Raw genomic sequence first — 20,275 nt, 5'->3', positions numbered from 1 at the left:
ATATCGACTGATCCCAGGCAGTCTAAGCGACTGACCTGCAGTTACACAGGGATAGACGATAGGGGGCGCTTTTTTCCATTCTGAGCTGCTGGAGGAGCTGCTGTACCAACGGGAGACTCGGTTGATGAAATATGAAATCAGATCGCTAATAAAAAAATAAAACTCTAATACACGTCGTGGGCATTCAGGCATTGGGATGATAAAACGTCATGACGTCATGGGCACTGAAAGTGTTAAGTAGTGTTTGCAATTGTAGTGAATGCAGGGGCACGTTCAATCTGAAACCGCTTTGCTACATTTTGTCGGCTAGCACTGTTGAAGCTAAGGCGGATGGCAATGGTTGCTAAGGTATGATTGTAGGGTCAAGAAATCAAGGTGGTGCTTGGATTCAGTCAACTGTTGACCCTCAGGTGTGCAAAAGCTTTACTGTTTGATAAATGTGTAAGAATGACATGCAAGATATCAAGGCCTATGCATTCCAGTGTCATTGTTTATCAATGCTTTGCTTGTTGTAGAAAGAATACCATTGTGTGCCGGAGGGTAGACGGGCAGGCCCTGTGACCTTGCCCAGTGTCTATCTCCTAAGTGAATAGGGCAGGGCAGGCCACAGCTGGCTTGGGTTCCATGAGCTGAATGCCTATTACTGTGTGAATAGTCAGCTGGCTGGTGTGGATGGGGCCAGGGAGGGGGGATTTTGTCATTTAATGTGAGGAAGCGTCGTGGATTTTTGAAATTCTATGTAGACGTGGAGACCGTGAGAACAGCTGCTGCACTGATGGCACTTCTCTGACTTGCACAAAGGCTGGTGTTAGAAAGAACACGCCAACGTTTTGGGAAATTAGCTTACCGTCTTCTCCAGAGTGAGACAAGAAGATAGATACCGGTTTCCTCTCTGTGCGTTTAGTAGAAAGCTATCTGGCTGCATGTTAGCCTAGCTTAGCACAATGAATGGAAGCGGACAGTGACGTGTAGCCTTCGGGAGAGGTGTTAGTTGGACAATGCCTAGGCTACCCGTCACTGACTTCCATTCATTGTGCTAAGCTAGGCTAACGTGCAGCCAGATAGCTTTCTACTGAACGCACAGAGAGGAAACTGGTATCTATCTTCTTGTCTCTCACTGGAGAAGACTATAAGCTAATTTCCCAAAATGTTGGCGTGTTCTTTTAACTAGGGTGTGTGGTTCACACAGTAGAATCATAGAATGCAGTCCATCAATGGGTGGCATTCTGCTCTGGGGCTTCTGTAAGATGGAGACGGCCAGGAGGTCTTCAGCTCATCCTTAACATGGGTTAACCTGTTTTCAACCCGTTTATCCTGGAGTTCAATGAGCAAAACATGTCATTGGGGAGGGGTGGTACAGCCAGTAAAAATGATAATAATCGAATAGAATAGAATAATGTAATGGTAATACACTGTAGACAATGGTCCTCATTCTCGAACGTGTTCGTAAGTGTCTTGGTAAGTGTCTTGGCAAAAATTTCGTACAACAGATATACGGAAATCGGAGATAAAGTATCAGATATAAAGTTTATCGGAGATATACGGAAATCCTCCTCCGGATTCCTGAACGTGTGAAGCGGTCTTCGTAAGTGGGGGGGGGGAACGTTCGCAGCTGTGCTCCGCTGAATGAACTGACGTCACGCATTCACAACTCCGGGCGCGTTCACACAGGGAACAACTAGGGATGTCCGATATTGGCATTAAAATGTGATATCGGAAAATATCGGTATCGGTTTTCAATTTTTTATTTTATTTTATTCTTTTACATTTCTATAACCTTCATTTACCCAGGCAAGCAAGTAAGAACAAATTCAGATTTTATTTATTGTCAAAAGTATGCATAATGTTGTGTTAATTCCATAACAAGAGATATGTAATGTTAATTACCTATAATTATTCCGTTTTTTTGGGGGGGGGGGACCCTGCATATATCGGTATCGGAAATTAAGAGTTGGACAATATCGGTATCGGTAAAAAAGCCAATATCGAGCATCCCTAGGAACAACATTTTCTTTTTGGCTTACCAGCCAAGGTGGCTGGTAGATAAAAAAAAAAAAAAAAAACTAACAGCCAGGCAGATTTTACCAGCCAAAAATGATAAATAGCTTTTTAGTATATCGCCATGTGTTATTATTACTATATATACTATATAATATATAAATCATATGCCATTTTCAATTAATATCAAGTTCAAGTTTGTTTATTATTTTCACAACAAAATACAGAATACTTTATGATGAAATGCTTGTTTCTGTATGAGCCCCTGAGAGTGTGCTACATATAGTAAAAAAAAAAAAAAAAATCATTAACACATCCTGCGCCATAAACGTCGTACAACGTGATTCGAGTTCATGCTAATTCTGCCATTCCACGGCGTATGACGTTATTGAGATCATATTTCATTTTTTCGCCATGTTATTCATAATTCCCTCACGGAGCCTGGTCTGATGCAGTGGGAGCCTGCACAACTCTGCAACGCTTCAATACTGCCGCCTGGTGGATGATCGGCGAATTACAACCGGAAATGGATCTCACGTGATCTCGGTGTGTCTGGGAAATGCGTCCGGCACTCACATAATGTTGCGGGACTACAGACACACACTGGCGTGCATGGATCGCTGCCATAACTCAATAATCGACATGATTTGGGCATTTATTATTATTATACAAACCGGAAATGGATCGAGTCGATCGCCGTCAAATAAGTGGGATCTTTTTCATCCAGTCTCATCGTCGAACGGTAAGAGGACGCTGACGTCATTTTCAAGGCGATTGTACATTTCTTTGTTTACAAACCAACTGATCAATAAATCAACCCATACTACATAAAGCATTTACTGACGATCACGGACTTATAAATGACCCCCCCCCCCCCCGTTCATCTGCGCATGATGAGTCATAACGTTTAGGATCGTATTCAGTTGGATTTTTTAATATAGCGTGTATCACGAATAAACTGCAATCGATAATCTATATTATGCGTTTAGGCCTATAACTAGCATTCTAGGAATTACTGCAAAAAATTATAAAAACATATTTATATTCTAGATGGTATTTTCGTATGAATCTATGAATGAAAAAGTACAACGTTCCTACATCCTGAACGATAGATAATCGATGTTGAATGGGCCAAAGTAATGTCAATTTAGCAATACAATTTAAAAAGTTATAGCCCTGCAAGAAGGTAAACATCTCCATAGGCTTAGACTTGTGGCAGTGATCATACATTGATGGATAGAAGCGTGGCAGGGAATGTGTTAAGAAGTAATAAAGTAGGGCTGACCTTTGAATTCTTTTTGGAATTCAAAGCTTCGGGGCCGAGATTCTATTTTAATTAGAAGCTTCGAGATAAAAAAAAATATATTGTAATTTTTATTTTATTACAAAAAAGAAAAAAAATTATGTTGTGCGACTTGTACAGCACTTTGTTCAACTTTGTCAGTGCTGTAAAGTTTAAACCTTTTTAAATCTTAGACAAACAAAACACTGCTTTCATGAAATATTGTAAGCCGTAATTTGAGGCTTTATAAAAGCAGCACAATGAACACAAATCTGTCAGTGCAGAGTCCGACCTCATCTTAAATAACAAACGGCATTGCTTGTTGTAGTTAACAAAGAGAGGCAGAGTTGATTTTATCTTATCTTTTTTTTAATCGAATTTTATTTTCATATTCGAATCCCATGCCCATCGAACGAAGCTTCGAAGTATTTAAGACAGCCCTAAAGTAAAGTCAATATACATATACAATACAGAGTAAAATGAGTAACAGTGAGGTACAATGCAGAGGTACAAAACTTAGGGTAGGGTGCAAATGAGGTATGAATGTAGTGCAAATCTCTTTAATAATAGATAAAAATAAAGTGTGTTAAAGTGAGTGGTGAGTGTGTACATGTGTGTGCAGTGTGTGTAGATCATCTTATGATTGTTTGTTACATAGTGTCATTGTCATTGAGCATCCTGATGGCCTGGGCCCAGGAGTTCAAAACTTTTAATCCCTATCTGATCCAAGCAGATTTTGAAATAAAACATTTTGTGATCCAGGATCAGACAACTCAGCCAGATTTTGTCCCGGTATCACAAATGTACAAAATAAACGTCTTTCAATAGCTTCAGTGTTTTTAGACTTCGCTCTTTTATTTTGAAACCTCCCGACCGGAAGTATTATTGTTGTTATGAATGAATGATTCGAATTTTTATAAAAGAAATAGCTTCTGTTGTCAGCAGTCGCTTCTATACGCAAGGTTCGCACAAGGTCCTTGAAGTGCTTGATTTTTGACCAAAAAAAGTCAAGGCCTGGAATTCCAGCCAATCTTTTAACAAGGTGCTTAACTCATTCAGCGCCAGTCACGAGTATAGTTGGGTTAACTCGCCATAGCTTGAGTGCCAATCACGAGTATAGTCGGGTTTTAATCGTTATTTCTTTTATTAGCGATATCCATTAATTTCCAGCCATCCAACCTGATGTTATCGTTGGGAATGGGTCTGAGCTCGCAAAAGGGCAAATACCACCGCCTATCGTCTCCCGGATGGTATTGCACATCATTGGATTGGATTGGTACATGTTGACTGCAAGCAAGTCATTGATAAGCGACGCGTGTATTAGACCCATAGCCATAATTTAAGATATATTTTAAGCACGCGCAAATATCCCCGTCCTCCCATTGATTAAAGCACTGGCGTGCTAGCCCTAATTTGGTCATATAGGCCCGGCGCTGAATGTGTTAATTATGTAATGTTAATCTTATTGTTTTTAACAGTTTTTGAGAGAGTATTCGAATACTCATTCGGAAACACCAAGGAGTATTCAAAGCCTGTAAAATGGTATTCGGGACAGCCCTACACTAAATATGTTTTAATAAATGATCTACATTTGAACTATTAACGCTGACTAATTTCTTCAGTCCAAAAAAAAGTATGCTAATATTCTTTATGTTGTTTATGATATTAATTGCAAATAGCATATGAGAGTATTATATAGTAATTAGTGGTGGGACTCGATTAAAAATTGTAATCGGATTAATTCGAGACTTAGTTAATTAATCAAAATTAATCACATTTTAATCACATATCAATATTTGATGCGAAAAGCAAATGTTCAACAAAAAAATTTTGGTATACGAGTGAATCAATGAATATACATACGTTTAAGCAGCAAAATCCTGTATTAGCTACTACACAGATCAATGCAATTTTTAACAAAGTGCAGCAATTTTAGGAATTATATATAGCACTTTCAAGGTAAAAGTAAAACGCAGTACTTTCAAGTACATTCCAGAACAGTTGACCATTGGGGTGGAAAAAACTCTTGATCTCTATTTCTATATATTTTTTTATGGACAAACTAAAAAAAGTTATTTGCTATTTATTATACTTTATACTTATGGCACATGCATGAGTCTGGTCTCCTTTGAAAGGTAACATTCTTACACAATAAAGAAAAATCATCAAGTGATTAAATGCATAAATTTTTTTTACTTTTAGTTTTAATTCTTTCTGTAGTTAATCGAAATGAATGCGATAAAGTCCCAGCCCTAATAATAACACATGGCGATATACTAAAAAGCTATTTATCATTTTTGGCTGGTAAGAAATCTGCCTGGCTGGTTTCATTGATTAGGACCATTTAGGTATAGCTATAGGGCAATAACACATTTTAATTAAGGCAAAGTGGGGTTTAGCCTCTGACTAAATTGGTATTTAGACAGACATTTTCACTCCATTCTCTGTAGAAGCTCTGTGCCTGTGACCAGAATCAAAACAACATTCCTTAGTAGATAAACTAAGTTCTGATCAAGGCCGAACGTACAGAGCGACAGCCGTTGCTAGGGGACGAGATAGCCGTTGCTAGGAGAGCGAAACAGAGTTAGATTCAAGAGAAACATCAGAGAGAGAAAGAAGGAGTTTGAGAGTAGGAGAGAGACGTTACCTAGGTAATGAAAGTGAGATAACGAATCTATCAAGTAGACCGTGGTAGAAAGGGAGCAGCCAGTTCAGTGTTGGAGTTCAGTGTTGTTCAGCCCTCTGAACAAGGGCTGGTGGAGCTAGAAAGGACCACGAGGTGATAGGTTGCAAGCGGGAAGCTAGGAGAGACGGTGTTTCCCCTAGGATTTTTTTCAGGGGGAGTGGTAGGCCCCTACTAGTGTTGTCAAGGGGCGTGTGTGTCACGGATACGTGGTGTCAACAGTGTCATCATAGACGCGCGCACAGTAAGGCGGTTGTTAGTATTGGTGGCTTTCGGTGCATTTCTCTACACTGAGCTGAAATTAAACGATTGCACATAAATTAGGTAAATAAATATTAGTGCTGTCAGGCGATTAAATTTTTTTATCTAATTAATTATTTGTAATTATTTAATCTAATTAATCGCATTTTAATCGCATAACCATTTTATGCCTGATATTCTATATTCTACAATCATATTTCAAATTGCATGTGTCCGGATGGCAGAATTCAGTACTGTATCTACAAAACCTTCTGTTTAATCATCTTCCATCTATTAATTTCCTTAGATTTTTCAGGTCTGGTCAATTTGAGCATAGTGTTATTCAGTCAAAGATAAAAAAAAAAAATGTAATTGATATTCTCATTTGGTTCATTACAATTTACTCAAGCCTAGTGACAGTATTTCTGACACTGGGAATACATTCACTGAGATCCATAGATGTCCCTAGAATCAGATACCAAGAACATGCAAATGGACCATGTAAAAAATAAGTCTGTAAATGTGTATTCTACGTTCTTATGGATAAAAAATAAAATGTTAAAAATAAAAAAATAACTTTTTTTGTATTAATTTTCATAACGTGATAATTTGCTGTGTAATTAATTAATCTAATTACCGTGATAAACTGACAGCCCTAATAAATATTAATATTTATTTACAACACATAAATTAACTTATTTACAATTATACATACAGTAGTGACAACACGCATATTAACCCATTCTCTGCCGGAGCTTATTCTCATCCCTGTAGCCTCTCTGCCAGTACTGTAAGTCTATGGAGATGTTCACCTTCTTTGCAGGGCTATAACTTTTTAAATTGTATTGCTAAATTGACATTACTATGGCCCATTCAACATCAATTATCTATCGTTCAGGATGTAGGAACGTTTTACTTTTTCATTCACACATTCATACTAAAATACCGTCCAGAGTATAAATATGTTTTTATCGTTTTCTGCTGTATTTCATAGAACGTGATATATAGCCATAAATGCATATATTAGATGATCAAATGCAGTTTGATACCAATCAACGTTATATAAAAAATGTCACATGTACATGATCCTAAATGTCATGACTGGTCATCTGCTGGTGACCGGGGGGGGGGGGTCGTTTATAATGCAATGACCGACGTTAAATGATTCATGTAGTATGGGTGATATATAGATCAGAGCAGTTTGTATGGTTAATAATAATCAAAAACGCTGAAACTCACGGCAGCTTCCTCGTAGCGATGGGGGGTGATACTGGAGCAAAAAGATCGCTATTATGGGATGTTGATCTAGGTGATCCAGTTCCGGTTTGTATAATACTAATATACGTCCAATCATGTTGTTTATTGAGTTATGGCAACGGATCGATATGCACGGTGTCTGGATAGAGTCCCGCGAGCGATAGCGAGTGGCCGGACGGAATAGCGGACGGACTAAGCACTTCCGGTGACTTCTGGTTTTGGCAACTCGCCGAACGGCCACCAGGTGGCGGTATTCAAGCGTTGGAGAGTTGAGCGGAGATCTACAGCACCAGTCAAGACTCCGTGGGTGAAATGTGAATACCATGACAGAAATTTGAAATATTGATCTCAAAGACGCTGTAAAACGTCATTGGCAGATTACGCATGGCGAGGAATGACGTGGTAACACGTCATTGGCGAGAAAAGGGTTAACTATTTACAATACAGGGAGGCACATACAACACTCATAACTATTTACATCCAGTGTCAGAGCGAGTGCACTCAAGTTGTTTTGAAATTCTGAGGGCTCAGAGTGCACACTGGACGCTCTGACTGAAGAGTCAGTTTATCAGAGCGGAGCAGATTTTCAGAGTGAATTTATTAACTTACCTTAACTAGGGACTTATGAAATCCGTTTTATCTTTTCTTTTTTTTGCATATGAATTGTCCTGTTTTCTGATTTCTCGGTTTTTATATTTTTTCCTTTGGATTTAACCAAAAAAACAATACAAAATGAACCGTGCCAGTTCAGTGCCACTGCCAGTTCAGTTAGCCTGGTATCATATCCCATACCAGTACTCTGTTTAGCCTGGTATCATATCCCATACCAGTACTCTGTTTAGCCTGGTATCATATCCCATACCAGTACTCTGTTTAGCCTGGTATCATATTCCATACCAGTACTCTGTTTAGCCTGGTATCATATCTAGGGATGGGTACCGAATTCGGTACTTTTAAAGGTACTTACCGAAACACGTCGGTACTACCGAGTATCAATTCACGTGAGATACAAAAAAAAAAATCTTTTAACCTTTTTTTCTTTTAACACTTTGACTGCCGGAAAACGCTTTAAAGCGTCATTCCCGGCCATGCTCAAGTTGCCGGAGGACGCTGTACAGCGTCCTTATATCAATATTTAAAAAATCTGCGATCGGATTCATATTTCCCCTCCGCTGGCCTGAGATCCACCAGGAGGACCCACTGAGCTCTCTGGCGGTTCAGGAGCGCCATCTGGTGGCCGATCGGCGCAATCGCCAAACAGGAAGTGCTATGGAGGTTGTGCTGGTCGACCATATTACTTCCGGGCACTCTGTTTGGCTCACGGGACTCGATCTCGACACAATACATAGCGATCGATTGCCAATAACTCGATAAACAACATGATTTGGACATATATACTATTATACAAGCTGGAAATGGACCCGATATTTCTACATACCATAATAGGTAAATGACTGTTCCACGCTCATCGCCCAACGGCGCGAGGAGGATACGGTAAGATTCAGCGTTATTTTTGATCGTATTCCATATAAACTGTTATGATGAACATATCACCCACACTAGATGAATGATATAACGCTGCCCACGGAATTATAAACGATCCCCCGCCCATCCGGTCATCATCAGATCATACGTAGATCATTCTAGAAGTACGTCCAATTTAAAAATTTTATATCGCCCCGATTGCCATCAAACTGTATTTCATCATCAATATAATGCATTTGGGGCTATATATCACGTTCTGGAGAAAGCTGCAGAAAGAGATGAAAACATACTTATACATTAGACCATACTTTACTATGAATATGTGAATGAAAAAGTTTAACGTTGCTACACAATGAACAATACATATAGGACTTTGAATGGGCCCTAATAATGGCAATGTAGCAATAGAATTTAAAAAGTTATAGACAAATAGCGCTGGCAATCCACAGTAATTTTCCGGATTTCTGGCCGGCACCCATAGTGTTAATGTCAACGTTCACACGTACAATATACGCTTACCTAGGATTTGACTTGATTCAACAACAAAGCAGTCGGGGCAATGGCAAGCCGAAAACGGTCGAAACGTGTAGTTGTTTGATGTTTTGATTTTTTTTTTCACGACTGAGGTAGGTAGATTAAATTTTTAGAGACTAAAGTACCAAAAAAAGGTACCATTGGGTACCGGTATCGATTCACAGGTACCGGTACCGTATCGGTTCAAATGTGAAAGGTACCCATCCCTAATCATATCCCAGACCAGTGCTCTGTTTTATATCCTGGTATCAGACCGACATCCTATACCAGTGCTCTGTTATACAAAAGGTATCTTTAGCAACAATGGAAAACAAATATGCAACCATGAATTCAGGAATTCGCTCTGCAAAAAGTCTGCATGTAAAAGTAAAAAAAAGCACAGAGAGCAACGTGGCTCATGGGAAATGTATTAAACACTTGAGACAATACCGATTGTGGTGGTATTCAGCAGGTGGCAGAAATGGACATTGTTGCAGATGTGGCAGCAGCCCTACAATGATCTGTTTGTGTCTGTCCAGGAGCTGCACCCCATCTTCCCCTGGCTGGTGGAGAGCGTGTTTGGTAGTCTAGATGGGGTCATCGCTGGGTGGAACCTCAGATGCATGCATCCACGCACCCACGAGTACAACATCGCCATGGGCTTCCTGGATCCAAGGTTGGTCAATTCTGCATGGTGACAGTACATCGTTTAAGCACTGATTGATAAATGACCGCTTTTTCACTGCCAATAATTCTTTTTAGTAGGAACATGTCTTCTCCAGTGTCACACAAGAAGATGAAGACCAATTTCCTCTGTGCATTCACTAGAAAGTTATCCGGCTGTATACTAGCCTAGCTTAGCATAATGAATGGAAGCTTAGCATAATTAACGGAAGCAGAGTGGCTAGCCTAAAACGTGTTAGTTGGTCAATGTCTAGGCTAGCCACTCTGCATCTGCTTCCATTAATTTGTGCTATAGTGTGGATTGTGTAAATCCTCTCGAACCTTGTTCCAATCAGACTCTGATGAGATCAGATTCCTTTATAATGGCATATTTAGCCAAAATATGTTGCCAGAACATTAAAAGAAAATAAAAATAAAAATTGGTTCATCCCAGCTGATTAGTACTCAGATTCCTTCCCTCCTCTGAGGCACCTCTGTGAAGTAATGTTCTACAAATGTGATCATGAGGTCTGCTGCTCATTATGTTATCTAATTAAAACGAAGAGTGTCCTTTGTAGGGTTGGGTACCAAATTCGGTTCTCAGATTAATCGAGAACTTTAATTGAAGTAAACCAATTATTGTGCCGCATGCCGTGTTGCTCTCATTTAGTCTTGTGTGGTAAATGCAGTTAGTAGTGGATTCACATTGTTGTCACCTCTAACGTCACTTGGTAGATGATTTGAGCAGGCTGTATGAATAAACAATTTAAAATAAGTGCACTGCAGAGTAGGGCTGACCCCTATTAGTCGACTAATCGTCAAAAGGAGGCGTAGTCGACTGCCAACCTCTTAGTCGAATACAAAAAAAATATTATAATATATATATATATTATTATTATTATATATTTTTTTGATCGTTCTTTCCAAAAGAAAAGAGGCCTAGAAGCGTGGCTAACGCTAATGGCACGCATACCAGAGGCTAACTGCCTAAGAAAACCGGCACAGAGGCACTGAAAGAGGATTTCACCCATCTAATGAACACACTAGACTAGACAAATATCAAGATGTATCCATCAGTGGACCAATTGCATGCTTTTGCAGAGGACAAGAAGCCTTCAGTCGACTCCTTCAGACATTAAGCACCCCCCACAACCCAAATGGAATGATATATTTTTTTTTTTATAAACAAAAAAAAAAAAAAAAAAATATATATATATATATATATATATATATATATATATATATATTTTTTTTAGTCGACCAATAGTCTACTAACGGCAAATTTTGGCCAATCCTAGTCAACCATCCAAATCCTCAGTCGGGGACAGCCCTAATTGAAGTCTATTTGTAACAAGGAAGTAACTAGACATATTGGCAATTTTACAATTAATTAATTTAACAAACAGTCAGAAGCCTCAGTAGCGTGTGGAACCTGCCCCCGATCAGTGGCAATCCCATATCTCCAGTCTAGGACCGAACTCCATCCTCCAAGATGACAACACTCGCCCCCAAAGAGCAGGTTTATTGGAGACTACCTCCAGAATTTGGGAGTAGAGAGAATGTAACCCAATTGAACACTTGTGGGATCAGCTTGGGCGTGCTAACACAACCACGTTTCTTTGCCAAATTGCCAATATGTCTTGTTTCTTCCTTGTTACTGATGGACTTCAATCATCCAATCCACCAAACAAGTCAATAGCAACTGCAGAATAAGCTGTTTGAATAAGTTTTGGCAAATTTTACATGGGCGCAACCCACATACTCAGCTGTGCTGCTCATTCCACAAATGCATGTTCCTTACAAATGGGGAACCATTTAAATGGTAAATAAACAGGCTTTCCAACGGTATAAAATGTATTGCCAAGAAGCATTGTTACAACAGAAATAATCTACCAAACACAAATCTCCAAACTTTTTGTTTTATGTTTATATTGACCATCTGCCACTCTGCTCTCTAAATATCGGCATTGGCCATTGGAAAAACCCATATCGGTCGACCACTAGTTTTTACACACGAATAACTGTTTACACCTTAACGCAATTAATCATAACCCGATGCACACAACGAGCTAGACGCAATGCATCTTTTTTTGCACAGCCTGAGGAAGACCCCTGCTGTTGAATGCTTTGTGTTGTTTTCTGTGCCTTGAATCTTGTGATGCGTTGTGACCCGTTGAGTTCTTTGTCATTTGTACCAACTTCAGTAAAAACGTTGACATTATATCACAAATGACACTAATTTCATTATTTATTTTCATTGGCCGTCTGAGCCTAATTTTGCCTACATTCTTGTATGTCTAATGATTCAAACCTATTGGCTTCTTGTCTCGTCTGGCTTGCTTGTTTTCCAGTGGGCCGTTGATGAAGCTTGTGTATAAACTGCAGGCAGAGGAGTACAAATATGAAGTACCTGTCAGCTATCTTCCGGTAAGAGGTCTTTCAGTTATGTTTGGTTAATGGTAGCAGGCTGGGACTATGCATGCGAGGCAGACAACATTTACATAATATTGTATTAGTTTGGGAAATCTATTTGTGGTGGGTACAAATAAATGATACATGAGAGATGCTGAAAGCCAAGCTCAATCAACCAGTCCTCATAACATTGAGAGCAGAGGAGATGTGCTGCATCCTAATGTCTCAAGGCAGCTTTCTATGCAACTGCTCACCCTAGTTTAATAGCATGGGGATGGTTACATCAGTTCCTGTGTAATATTAAAATATAGTTTTGTTTTGTCTATTTTCAGATAAATCTACAATAGGAACCACTCATTTCTATAGGTGGGATGTATTATTCCAGAGTAACACTCATAGTTTGATTATGCTCTGCTTTGGTGTCCTTGCAGGGACCTGTAAAGGCATCTATCCTGGAAGGAGTCCTCCCAGACTGCCCTCTGTTCCACAACAAACTCCTGTTCCCTCTGTCTGGTCTCCTGACACTCAGTATCCTCTCACGACAACTGAAAACATCGAGAGTAATTTTAACCAGAGGATCACTTGCATAAACCACTGTGTCACAGCCTATACCAATTGAGGGAATGATGACCGTCGTTCCAATCATTAATTTACTGAATTAAATATATATATTAGAACATATCATTTGGGGTCCTCAGAAGTAGATATAATCCTTTTATTTTTTATTTTATTAGCAAGATCTTATGTGTGGAAAAATAATCAAGTCACTTTGCTTTGATTTCTGAACTATCAACATGTGGCTCTTGGTATCATTATTTTGGTGTTGTGGAAATACTGTCCCTAACGTAACCACTGTCATGATACCTTGTCCCTAACCTAACTACTGTCATGATACCTTGTCCACAACATAACCACTGTCATGATACCTTGTCCCTAATGTAACTACTGTCATGATACCTTGTCCACAACATAACCACTGTCATGATACCTTGTCCCTAATGTAACCACTGTCATGATACCTTGTCCCTAATGTAACTACTGTCATGATACCTTGTCCCCTAACATAACCAACCAGTCATGATACCTTGTCCCTAACGTAACTACTATCATGATACCTTGTCCCCTAATGTAACTAGGGATGCCCCGATCGATCGGCCAGTGATCGGTATCGGCCGATATTCAGAACTTTTTAAAAGCACAGTTTAAACCGATTAGGTTTATTTCTTCATCTGGAGTCAGTTTAGTTCCTTAACCCTTCGCAGATCCATTTGAATTCTACATGTTCAACTTTGCCTCTAGCCTGATCGCACCAAAGGTGAGCCGTCTGAATGTTCAATCTGTGTTAATCTCAAATGTAAAGGAGATACTTTAAATTATTTTATTTTAACACATTCTGCGCCATTAACACATTGAGTGCCACACCCCTTCTGGGAAGTGACCACTTCCGTGCCGCTCATTAACCCCATGTAAACGTAGTTGTAGTTTGTAGAACTAAACCTATATTTTATAGTATCGCTATGGGTCTAATAACGCCCTCGAGTCTCATTGAGCTACCTCTGGTCAATGTGCAAAAAACAGATTATTTTTTCATCCGTACAATTTCCAGGGAAAATTGTCACCTGATTATCGGATCTTCCTGAAATCAAAGCTAGATCATCACTATTATCCTTTGTGGTGCACGCATGCAATGTGGTTTAGACCGGTGCGCCCCCCCCCCCCCCCCTCCTGCATCCCAACGGCAGAACAGCCAGACACATAAACACATATAGCTTCAATCGCAGTAGAAATAAATATCAGATCAACGCAAGCTTTCATATATACCGTAGTGTCCTTACCTGGTCTCTGAAGTAATGAAAAAAAAAGAATCCAATAATCTCATCGCCATTCCAGTTATCCACAGCGATCGTGCCTCCGACGTTATTGGGCATTGCTCTTCAACGGGCGGGCGGGGTCAGTTGTCCAAGCCATCCCTATAAGCGTGTGTTTTGCCGGAGTGTTTAGGACCCGCCCCCAGGCTGCAGCTCGGTATAGAAAATAAACGAACCCATGTCTAACCTGGTGCATTACTGGCCGAAGGCGTTAGAGGGCGGTATAATACCGTCTGCCAGCTTAGACACACTTAGAACAGTATGCACAAAGTGCCCCGCTGAATTATGAATGGATATAGATAATAAAATAAATACTGTGACAGAAACGTAGATCTACGTTTCCGGCACTCAATGATCGGATGACAGAAACGTAGTTCTACATGAACGGCACTGAAAGTGTTAACGAGTTAACTCGTTATTGGCCGCCAATCGTTGAGCGCCAACAACGAGTTAACTCGTTTTTATGATCGTTATTTCCTTTATTCGCTATTGGCATTCATAATTCATCCAGCAAGGCTCCGGGAGCCAGCTGGACTCTGTCTGATATTTCAACGCCTCAATACCGCCGCCTGGTGGATTTTGGGCGAGTTGCACTCCACTCTAAACCGGATGTGGCGCTCTGTGCATCGGGGAAGATGTTCCGGCAGAGCTATCTTGTTATGTTGATCCAGACAAACACTTGAGTGCATTGGATCGCTTTCGAGACGCAAGAATCAATATGCTTTCTGCGTTTATTGCGTCATACAAACGGAAAATGGATCTAGCAGATCAAAATCAAATAATTGGAATATTGTTTCTCCAGACTCATCGGCCACAGGTAAGAGGGATCTAACGTTAATTCCAGCTCGATTGTCCATTTATTTCATTGCAATCCATCTGATCAACGTATGATGTCGTACTAAAGAAAGCAGTTACTGACAATCAAGGAATCATAAACGACCCCCCCCCCCCCTTTCCTTCACTCATGATGGAGCATAATGTATACCGAGCATATGCATTTGAATTTTTTAATATAGTGTGTATAGGAACTACGCCAATCGATTATGTATAATATGCGTCTAGGGCCTATAACTCGCGTTCTAGGAATTACTGCTCTACACTCTAAAAACATACTTATATTCACGACGGTACTAACACGACAATGTATGAATGGAAAAATATAACGTTCCCACATCCGGAACGATAGATACCCGATGTTGAAGGGGCCATAGTAATGTCGATATAGCTATAATATTTAAAAAGTTATAGCCCTGCAAAGAAGGTGAGCGACTCCATAGGCTTACAGCACTGGCAGAGAATGGTATAAGATGGGCAAACTGCGTGGCACAGAATGTGTTAATGAAGAGAAACGCATTCTAAATGTAACGGTATCCTGTTAAGGTGAGTCACGAGAATAGAAAGGCTTAACCTGAAGTCATCAGAATCTCTCTCCTCTCAGAATTACCAACCAGGCCAGCATGGCAGTTGGACAGACAGTAGTGCCTACTTTGTGCTGGTGGACGCCTACCTCAAGTACTTCCTCCCTACTGAAGGAAGTGTGCCTCCCTCTCCCTTCTCTGACCCCAGAGGCTCCGTCACTGCGCCTGCTCCCAGGTATATAGCAGCCATTCAGCTTTCATTTCACTGCTGTCCCATTCAAATCTAGCTCCATATACAAGCTACTTTTCAGGACGAAAAATAAATCCTTTGTTTTGGACAGAAGCAATGTTTTTTTTTTTCATGAAAAGTTCTATAGTGGGGCGGCTAAGTGGCGCAGTGGGCAAGGTGCTTGCCACTAATGCAGGAGATGCTGGGTTCGAGCCCAGCTCTCGGCATTGCTACCAGCTTGGCTGGTCGTTCATACTAATGCAATTGGCAGTGTTAGGGGTGGGAAGCTGGTGGGTGGGGATCGGACGTTGTGGACAGTGACTCCTACAGGTCGGTTGGTGCGCCTGCGCAGCAGAATCAGGAAGCGACGGGGGCGGCGTGACCCTCCCATGCAGACCCTCGCCACAGAGATCATGCTGTGCAGGTGAAAAGATGCGACGGCTGCCTCCTTGTGTACCGGAGGGGACACGTGATGCAAGGCTTCGTCCACATTGCAGCCGGCCTGTGGGAGGCATAGTCTAACAGCGTTCGAAACAGGGGAGGGTAGAATTGGACGATACGAAATTGGGATGGGAGAAAAATAGAAAATGTGAGAAAAAGTAGATAAAACCTGCACTATAGAACTTATTTTTTTTTAAGTATACAATTGTTTTTTAATGGGTTTCAATGGAAATCCATTTTCAACCCAACTACATGATGGGAAAAAACCTTTTCAAAACACACATTGTATTAACTTGAAATAAGCATCACCTCTTTAGTAAAATAATGTCCTCTCTGGTATTACTCAGTGTTCACAGCTACTAGTGTAATTCATAATAATGTCCTCTGGTATTACTGCTCCAGAGTTTACATCTACTAGTGTCATTCATAGTAAACAATGTCCTCTCTGGTATTACTGCTCCAGTATTCACAGCTACTATTGACCCGTCCCCCTCCTCCACTGTCTTTGCCTGCCCAGGGCTCCCAGTGTTCCCTTTGTTGGCTATGGTATTCACAGCCCCAGCCTCCTGAAGCGCCACATATCCCACCAGCCCTCGGTCACCGCTGACCCGGCAGCACAGGAGATCTGGCGGTCGGAGACGCTGGTACAGGTGAGGAACAACTCCTGGCACTGACCATATTCACACCAGCCTTTCTGCTCTTATGTCGTGCTCTGGTTGGGATGCCTCCACCCAAAATGTTGACTTTTCCGTTTTCCCGACCACTTTGACAGAAAAGTATATTAGCTAATATATTATTTTAAATGTGACGTAATCAAGTGCGCTACCTGGCTGCTGTCATTGCTAACAGCTAGATATTTGTGAGTCACAGCGAGCTAACGTTTTTTCTAGGAACAAAAGCATTCATTCCGAAAGTTACATTGTTGATGCTTGAAATGTCTGAGCTTCCACGCTAACGTATGATTTTGTTTTTACTTAATAACAAACGTGAGATAATCAAGCGAGCTAGCCGGTTGCTGTCATGGCTACCGCTAGCTGATAGGGTTGGGTACCGTTCACATTTGAACCGATACCGGTACCTGGGAATCGATACCGGTACCCGACGATACCTTTTTCCGGTACTTTCATTATAACAAAAATTTTATATCTGAGAAGTCTAAACTTCTCAATTTAAACATTGTTATCACACCACACAAACTAAAACCCTTCCCTACCTCCCTCTCCCAAACCGTTCCTACGTTTTTTTAATGTTGCATGATCATTTAAGTTTAAATATCAACATTATCTGGCCATCCTCAGTAAATACTATCAAACTCCTGACCTCATCTGGTCTTTCCAAAGACAAGAGATGAGACGTGCGCGCACACACACACACAAAGGGAGAATGGCTCATAGCAAACTTAATGATTTTAGAATATTTCAGATAATGAAATTAAATGTTTATATCATGAACTATCCAGTTAGTATTTATAGTGTAACGTTTGGCTACTGTAAATCATTGAACATAGAGAGAGAGTGAGAGAGACTCAGCCACCATCGCTGTGATGTATTAGGTTTGAGTTTAAGCCTCTTGGATGCCGTACTTGACTCAAGTGATGTCACTAGGAAGTCAACACACACGGGAGTTGTATCGAGCGCGATGCATGAAGCGATATATATAAATGAACAGCCAATAAATATTATCTTTAAAGTTATCTTTGAACCTCGGTTGTCAAGCCTCGTCAATATAACACCCAACCCCCCCTTTCCTCACTAATGGAACTGGTGTCGTGGACAATGTTCCCTCTTAATTCTTTTTCGGTCTGAGCAAACACTCAAACCTCCTGAGCAGACATCAGCAACTACTGAGCAACATACGTCACCTGCCGATTAACCGGTTAGTTGATAAGCGGCGGTTTGTAAAAAATCTGAGAATCTTAATTTCCCTCAATGTCTAACATAAAAATCTATCAATTTTGCTGATACACAGAAATAATACAAAAAGGCATATTATATTCCTTAATCAAATATTTATTTGACCATTGATTGATGATACAGAGCAAAGTCCTTACTTTGGCTGGATTGGCGGCGGCGGTGTGAGTCGTGTCACTAACTTTTGTCTTTAGGAGGCTGACTCGTCATTATTTTATTAAGTGAATTATCATGCAGGTGACCATATTTATTTATATCTTTTTTTTTTTACTTACATTTTTATTATTTGTTCTGTTTGATCTGTCTGTTTACTGTTTGTTCTCTTGATTTACAACAAACATCCACGTACAACATTACAATTGTCGGTCAAAATTATAAGAGACAGTACAATTCGACAGATAAGAACTAAAAGATATAGCTGATAGTAGAAAATAATATCAAAATCAAATGAAGAGTTTACCTAAAATGAATTAACTAAAGAAAAAAATAATATAAAAGAATAAAGTGACATGGGTTCTTTGGTACCTTTGAAACCGGTCTCATTTGACATGCCCTGAGTGGGAGTCGAACCCCGGTCTCCCACACCGCGGGCGACATCACAGACCACTATACCAAGAGGTGAATTCACTTCTAAGTAATGGGTCTGGATGCCTTTTAAGGGTGGATGAGTTTACTTGCAGTACCGCTACATGCCACAGTCACTTCACAACACATGAAGTCCATCGTGACGTGTGGATATACTCACGGACCTCCGTTACACCTTCATAGTTCATTTTCATTTCTATTTCTATTTCTCTTCTTGTCTCCTTTTCACTCTCCTGTGATGTCGTTTCTTTTCTTCCTATACTCTTCCCACTTCTCCCATTTTGACTCAAACTTATTGTCTTCTAGCCTCAGCCTATGTGTGATTCTCTCCATTTCCTGTATCCCCCCTACTATCTCTGTCCATTGTTCTTTCGTCTGTGCTTTTACTCTATACCACATTTTCATCAATGCTTTCTTGGCTGCTACTAATAACCATCTTTTTTTGTATCCACTTTTCCTCCTATTTTTCTGTATTTTCCTCCCATCCCAATTTTTTGTCGTTATGCCAATTCCCCCCTCCCCTTCCTGGTCATTGTGCGCATGTGCCCCCCACTGGTCGGTCTAGGGAGCCCTGAAGTCTATCACATGCTTCCTCCGATACATAGGAGACAGCCAGCAGCCTCTCTTCACCTGGCAGCGAGGACTCTCATTGGTGAAGTGTAACGTGTGGGAGGTCACACTACCTTCACCATTTACCTCCCTCGCTGTGCAGGCGCCCTGACTGACCTGTAGGAGTCGCTGTTTACAACGACCAAATTACCACCCACCGGCTTCCCTCCCGCTGACACTGCCAATTGTGCCAGTATGACGACCAGCCAAGCCGGAGGCACCGCTGACAGCCGGATTCGATACCAGTGTCTCTGCGGTGGTAGACAGACGCTTAGTCCGCTGTGCTACCCGGCCGCCATGCGGGTGACCATATTGTGATTTTTTTTTTTTTTAAAGAGGACACTCTGCCTTCAGCCTCAAGATACTTAATGATACTCAAAGTTTACTCAAAGATGCCTTATCATTTTAATATATTTAAAGTATGCCTCCTCTGTATGGATATACAATTATTGTTTATATTATTTTATATAAAAAAATAATAACTCTCTATAACCAAAGTTACTCAACATGCTGTATTATGCCTAAAGTAATCTATCTGACAAATCTCAAGATAATAACTAAATCAACCTATGACATATTTTCATCAAGTCTTACTGGACAAAATAAATAACAAGGCGTGGCGTGTCTCTGTATGCAAATGACTTGCGCGAGAACGCGCATCCAGTTTAGAATGAGTGGAATTCACCATTCAAAAAAACCTGGGTAAGAACAGATTTGGACTTTAAGAACGGCTTTATGAATG

The 20,275-nt window shown here is 40.5% G+C and overlaps 1 protein-coding gene across 3 annotated transcripts in view; it reads left to right on the top strand.

Moving 5' to 3' along the window:
* The window catches only part of smpd4 (sphingomyelin phosphodiesterase 4), a 68,217-nt gene that overhangs the window by 10,355 nt on the left and 37,587 nt on the right, over positions 1-20,275 (top strand). For all 3 annotated transcript variants that reach the window (XM_084325299.1, XM_084325298.1, XM_084325297.1), the window contains exons 4-9: positions 9,998-10,134; positions 12,473-12,548; positions 12,965-13,061; positions 13,796-13,848; positions 15,840-15,994; positions 16,947-17,079. In XM_084325299.1, the coding sequence (XP_084181425.1) occupies positions 9,998-10,134; positions 12,473-12,548; positions 12,965-13,061; positions 13,796-13,848; positions 15,840-15,994; positions 16,947-17,079 (651 nt within the window). The remainder of the gene's footprint in view (positions 1-9,997; positions 10,135-12,472; positions 12,549-12,964; positions 13,062-13,795; positions 13,849-15,839; positions 15,995-16,946; positions 17,080-20,275) is intronic.

This window comes from Notolepis coatsorum, assembly GCF_963971535.1.
Source record: "Notolepis coatsorum genome assembly, chromosome: 11".
Lineage (NCBI taxonomy): Eukaryota > Metazoa > Chordata > Actinopteri > Aulopiformes > Paralepididae > Notolepis > Notolepis coatsorum.
This window is presented reverse-complemented; position numbering and strand designations above follow the sequence as displayed.